This window comes from Phragmites australis, chromosome 12 (assembly GCF_958298935.1).
Source record: "Phragmites australis chromosome 12, lpPhrAust1.1, whole genome shotgun sequence".
Lineage (NCBI taxonomy): Eukaryota > Viridiplantae > Streptophyta > Magnoliopsida > Poales > Poaceae > Phragmites > Phragmites australis.
In genome coordinates, this window is record NC_084932.1 from 31,235,048 (window position 1) to 31,240,679 (window position 5,632).

The window sequence follows — 5,632 nt, forward strand, 5'->3', positions numbered from 1 at the left end:
TAACCCATACAGGCAGCTGCCAAACATGCGCACACGTCTTCGGGGAGGCCACACTCCACACGCAAGTACCGGCCCCGCTCGCAGGCCCCTCTACTCGTTGCAGCCGGAGGCCCTCCTGGCCACCGCTGGAGGCCGTCTGCGTCACAGCTGGAGGCACCCGTAGCCTGAGGACTGCTTCGAGCCCCGCAACCGGGGACCCTCCGCGCCGCAGCTGAAGGCCGTCCGTGCCGACACTGAAAGCTTGGCCGCTCCACCGCCGGAGTCCGCCCCGGAGGTCCTTCGTGCAGAAGCCGGAGGCTGTCCGCGCCACAGCCGGAGGCTTGGTCGCTCTGCAGCCAGAATCCGCCCGCGCCGCCCCGGAGGCCCTCCGCGCCGAAGCCGGAGGCCGTCCGCGCCACAGCCGGAGGCCCTCCGCGCCGCAGCCGGAGGGCCGATTGAGCCCCGCAGCCGGTGACCCTCCACGCTGCCCCGGAGGCCCTCCGTGCCGAAGCCGGAGGCCATCCGCGCCACAGCCGGAGGCCCTCCGCGCCGCTGCCAGAGACGCCCGCAGTCGGAGGGCCGCTTCGAGCCCCGCAGCCGGTGACCCTCTGCGCTGCCCCGAAGGCAGGCCCTCCGTGCCGAAGCCAGAGTCCGCCCGCGCCACCCCGGAGGACTACTTCGAGCCCCTGCAGCTCATGGACGGAGGCGGATCTGCGCACCGCAGTCGGAGGCCAACCGCGCCGCAGCCGGAGGACCTCCGCACCTACAGCTCGTGGATGGAGGCGGATCTCCGCGCCACAGCCGGAGGCCATCTGCGCTGAAGCAGGAGCCTTGCCGCACCACCGCCGGAGGCCCTTTTCGCCAAAGCCGGAGGCCGCCCGCGCTACAGTCGGAGGCCATCCACGCCACCGAAGGACCTCCGCGCCGCAGTCGAAGGCCGTCAGATCCGCAGCCGCAGGCCACCCGCGCTGCAGCCGGAGGCCGTCCGCGCTAGAGGCCCCCTCCACGCCCGCAACTAGTGGACCTCTGCACCTGCGGACTAAGGACCGCTCCGAGCCCCTCCACCGGAGGCCCCCATCCACGCCACAGCCGGAGGCCACCCGCGCCGCCACCGGAGGCCTTCCACGCTGCAGCCACAACGTGATGTTCCTTGTGATGCCGGCCTTGATGCCATCCTGAGCTTCATGCCCAGAAGCAGCGTGTCTGTCGAGTAGTCAAATCTCTACCACGCCACACTCTGCGCAACTGTTGTTGTCCAGCAACTGTGCGGAGGCGCTGGTGGTCACGATCCTGGTGGGCGCCGCGGAAGTCGACACGGTGGCATTTTAGCTGTCGACGAGAGCTGGAGGTTGCCCGGGGAGTTGACAAGCGGATTCTGGCGGTTGGCGACCCACATGACGGTCGGGCCCGAGACGCTGTCGTACCAAATGCCGACCTACGTCCTGCCACCGGCGCCGCCCGGGCTGAAGAAGCCGAGCCGGAAGACGTCGCCGGCCGAGACGAGCGTCTGGTTGCCAGCGATGGTCGTGGCCTAGCCGATGGTGTTGTGGGATGTAGAGTCGGAGAAGAAGGTGGTGACCGCTACGAGGAGAACGAGACAGAGCTTGCGTGTCCTCATGTTCTCTCCCGATGACCTCTGCTCTCAGGACATACTCGTGAGACTGCCTGCAGGCTGCACGACAGAGTGCCTATCGCGCGAGAAAAATGGTTAGGCGCTGCGCGAATCACACCAACTCGTGGACCTCTTCGCGCCCGCGGCCGGAGGACGGTTCCGAGCCCCTCCGCCGGAGGCCCCTCTCCACGCTGCAGCAGGAGGCCACCCGCGCCGCCACCGGTGGCTACTGCAGTGCCGCAGATGGCATCAATGATGTCTAGTCCTGGAAGGGGATCTTCTCAGCTGCAAAGCCTGCCTATGACACCTCCAGTTTCAAGTCTGGTGCCAAACCAATAAATTGCTTATCCTTTTGCACCAAACGTGCACATCGAGGTTAAGCAAGAACAACCAGAGGTTATAGCAAAGTAGAAATAGATTCTTTGCTCTCCGCCTACATCAGTCACTCCATTGGCACCATGTGTCCAACACGGTTAGCGGATGATACAATCAGTAGCAAATCAGAACGAGAAGCAACTCCCGGCCATGCAAATGTAGCCCACAATCTTTTCAGGTTGCAACCCAACCAGCGTTGCACAGCCACAAGGATAACCAGTTGTTGAACCGAATGGGCAACAAAATCACCTCCTCAGGCCAAATGCTAGAGGGACTGGTACGCTGCCACAGCAGCAGCTGATGATGAATCACCAAGGTTGTTGGGGGTCAACCAAGACCAGATGGACATGCAAAGGTACCAGATGCTGTTAGCACAACAGGCCAATGTCGCCAAGATGCAGACTGGTCATCCTGGAGGACATAATAATAAACAGAGTGCTGGGATGACTGTACGTTACAGTCTTCGTTGAATACGTGTAAACATGAGGCACAAAAAAAAACAGATCAAAATGGAGCCTCAGCACATGGCACTACCACATCAACTGATTACTGTCAGTCAGCAGAGTGGTTTGCCATGGCCGATCCCTCAAACTTTAGCAATGATGAGGACGCCAGGAGAAGAGCACGGCCTGGAGAATTGCGCCTGCACCGGTGCCCTGCCTATTGCTGCCTGTGCATCAGAAGGACTGGCCAGAGGCTTGGCCGCGCCGAGACCATTCCATACATGGCCTCAACCCCTGTCAGCCATCGACAGGGGCCTCAGAATCGCGCTGTCCGGTATGGCCTTTGTCGTCCCGTGCGGCATGGTCGAAGCGTGCGGGCAGCAAGCAGCGCACGCAGCACTGCCCCAGGGAAACCCACGGGAATATTGTGACGTGATGGCGCGCCTGGCGCTGGACATCACGGAGGTGCTTACGGCGGCACTGGGCCTCTCCCGGACCGCAGCGGGCTGGGCGGCTTCTTCACCTTCAGCGGCCCCGTGATGTGGCTGAACCAATACCCATCGTGCCGGTAGCCGCACCTGACGCTGGGTCACAATGCGCCCCGGGCTAGGCCTCCGACCCCTACAGGTACCCACACTGCTTTTTTAATTGTGCAAAAGCAAGAAGAATCTGTATTTGATCCAACAGGGGTTAGCTAGATGACAATACGTCAACATTATCATCACATAAACTTATGATGCATATAAAAGCCCGGACCAGACGGGCGGTACTACATTGCTTAAGTCCTTAAGTAGGACAGTTTAAATGTAGAATACACATGACCAACATGTCTAAAAAAATACATGTCTAAGCTTAAGCTGCATAACCTCTCTGTTGCACAAAGCACACACGCTCTGCGCCTTGGCAAAAGCCCACGATGATGGTAAAAGATCATCATAGTGGTACTTGCTCCACCACCTCGAAGGTCATAGGTCTCGGTAACGCCGAGCACAAACCCTTCGTCACCTCAAAAGCCACAGGCATCGGTCGCGTCGAGGTAACCCTCTGCCACCTCAAAGGTCACATGCCTTGGTCACATCGAGCATAAACCCTCTGCCACCTTGAAGGCCACAAGCCTCGGTCGCGTCGAGGTAACCCTCCGCCACCTCGAAGGCCATAGGCATCGGTCCCGTCAAGCACAAACCCTCTGCCTCCTCAAAGGCCACAGGCCCCGGTCGCGTTGAGGTAATCCTCTGCAACCTCGAAGGCTATATGCCTCCGTCACATAGAGCGTAAATTCCTCTGCTATCTCGAAGGTCGTATGCCTCCATCGTGTCAAGCGTAAATTCCTCTGCTATCATGAAGGGTCATATGCCATGATATCATCGAAAGTCAATCCTCGCACCGCGAAGGCTGCAAGCATCCCGACTTTGGATTAGTAACCTTGCCATAGCACCATCCCGAGATTGGACTCGAGGGATGGTAAGACCGGAACGCTTCGATCGGGTTGAGTCACAATTCCAAAGGTCGTAGGCCTCGGACCAAGAGTTTTACAATGAAACCACTTGTGTGTTGCGTCGTCGCTCTAGTCGCACCTAAGGGTTGCTACAGTCTCATATGGCACATAAGGTGCAGGACGCACCCTCCTCTTGCTTGCGACCGAAAGACGCGAGAGGTAGGGGAATGACACTCCGCATAGTACACACTGCACGTATGTTGCAGGATGCACCCACCACTTGCTCGCAAATGAGACACGGGGGGGAGCCAGGGGGTTAGGAAGCTTATGATGGCGGGCACTGCGCAATGCTGGATCAGGAACAACGCAAGGGTCAAAATCATGAGAAACTTCAGTGGGACTCGGAATAGGTTGGCTCTGAGGCTTCGCCATCATCATGATGACCCCTCGGCCCCGCTTCCATTGAGCAATGCCGCGGCACCCGCTGAGGGGGTTAGGGACTGACTCCCTCGACATCGCCATCGACTTCACCTGTTGCCCTCGTCGAGGTGCTCCGGATGGCCCTGCCTCTGTCGAGCCTCGCCGTTGCGGGGATCCAGACCGCACTGCCTTCGTCAAGCCTTACCGCGGCTCCCGCTGAGGGGGTCACGGACGCGCCTCCCTCAGCCTCGCCATCGACATCACCTCTGGCCACCGTCGCGGGGCTCTGAATAGCCCTACCTCCCTTGAGCCTCGTTGTCGTAGGGCTCCGAACCGCACTACCTCCGTCGCGTGTCACCACGGCTCCTGTTGAGGGGGTCGCAGACGCGCCTCCTCCGGCCTCATCGTGACACTCTGAACCGCACTGCATGGGTCGAGCATCACCGTGACTACATGATGAGGGAGTCGTGGACGCGCCTCCCACAACCTTGCCATCGAATTCGCCTTTGTCCTCGCCATGACACTCTGAACAGGCCTCGCCTCTGTCAAGCATTACAGCGACTACATGCTGAGAGGGTCGTGGATTGCCTCCCTCAACCTCGCCATAGACATTGCCTCCAGCCCTCACTGCAGTGCTCTGGACAGCCCCACCTTTGTTGAACAACGTCGTGGCACCTGCTGAGGGGGTCGCAGACGTGCCTTCCTCAGCCTCGCCGTCAACTTCACCTCCAGCCTTGCTGCGATGCTCCAGCCAGCCTCGCTTGCATCGAGCATCACCTCGACTAAATGGTAAGGGGGTCGCGGATGTGCCTCCCTCAGCCTCGCCATTGACTTCACCTCCAGCCTCGCCGCGGTACTCCGAACCTGCCTCACCTCCATCGAGCATCGCCGCGACTACATGCTGAGAGGGTCGCGGATCACCTCCCTCAGCCTCGTCGCAGACATTGCCTCCGGCCCTAACTGTGGTGCTCCAGACGGCCTCGCCTCCATCGAGCATTGCTACGGAACCCGCTGAGGGGGTCACGAACCTTTGACCTTGCCGCGATGCTCCAAATCAGCCTTGACTCCATCGAGCACTGCCGCAACTACTTGCTAAGGGAGTCGCAGACTGCCTCCCTCTGCCTCACCATCGACTTCACCTCCGAGCTCGCCGCGATGCCCTGGACCAGCCTCGCCTCCATCGAGCATTGCTGCGACTACATGCTGAGGGGGTCACGGACCACCTCCCTCAGCCTTGCCGTTGACATCGCCTCTGGCTAACGCCACGGGGCTCCCAACGGTCCTGCCTCCGTCGAGCCTCGTCGCCGTTAGGCTCTAGACTGCACTGCCTCCATTGAGCCTCACCACGCCTCCCTCGACCTCGCCATC

General features: G+C 60.5%; 1 protein-coding gene across 1 annotated transcript; it reads right to left on the reverse strand.

Annotated features, from left to right (window-relative positions):
- Window positions 1–4,337: 4,337 nt before the first annotated feature.
- Window positions 4,338–5,261, reverse strand: LOC133886532 (uncharacterized). Its single transcript, XM_062326205.1, has one exon. The coding sequence runs from the start codon at window positions 5,259–5,261 to the stop codon at window positions 4,338–4,340; it is 924 nt and encodes a 307-aa protein (XP_062182189.1).
- Between the last annotated feature and the right edge of the window lie 371 nt (window positions 5,262–5,632).

Coding starts and splice junctions, on each gene's coding strand:
- LOC133886532 (XM_062326205.1), bottom strand. CDS start 5,261: ATGCTCGATGGAGGCGAGGCCGTCTGGAGCACCACAGTTAGGGCCGGA.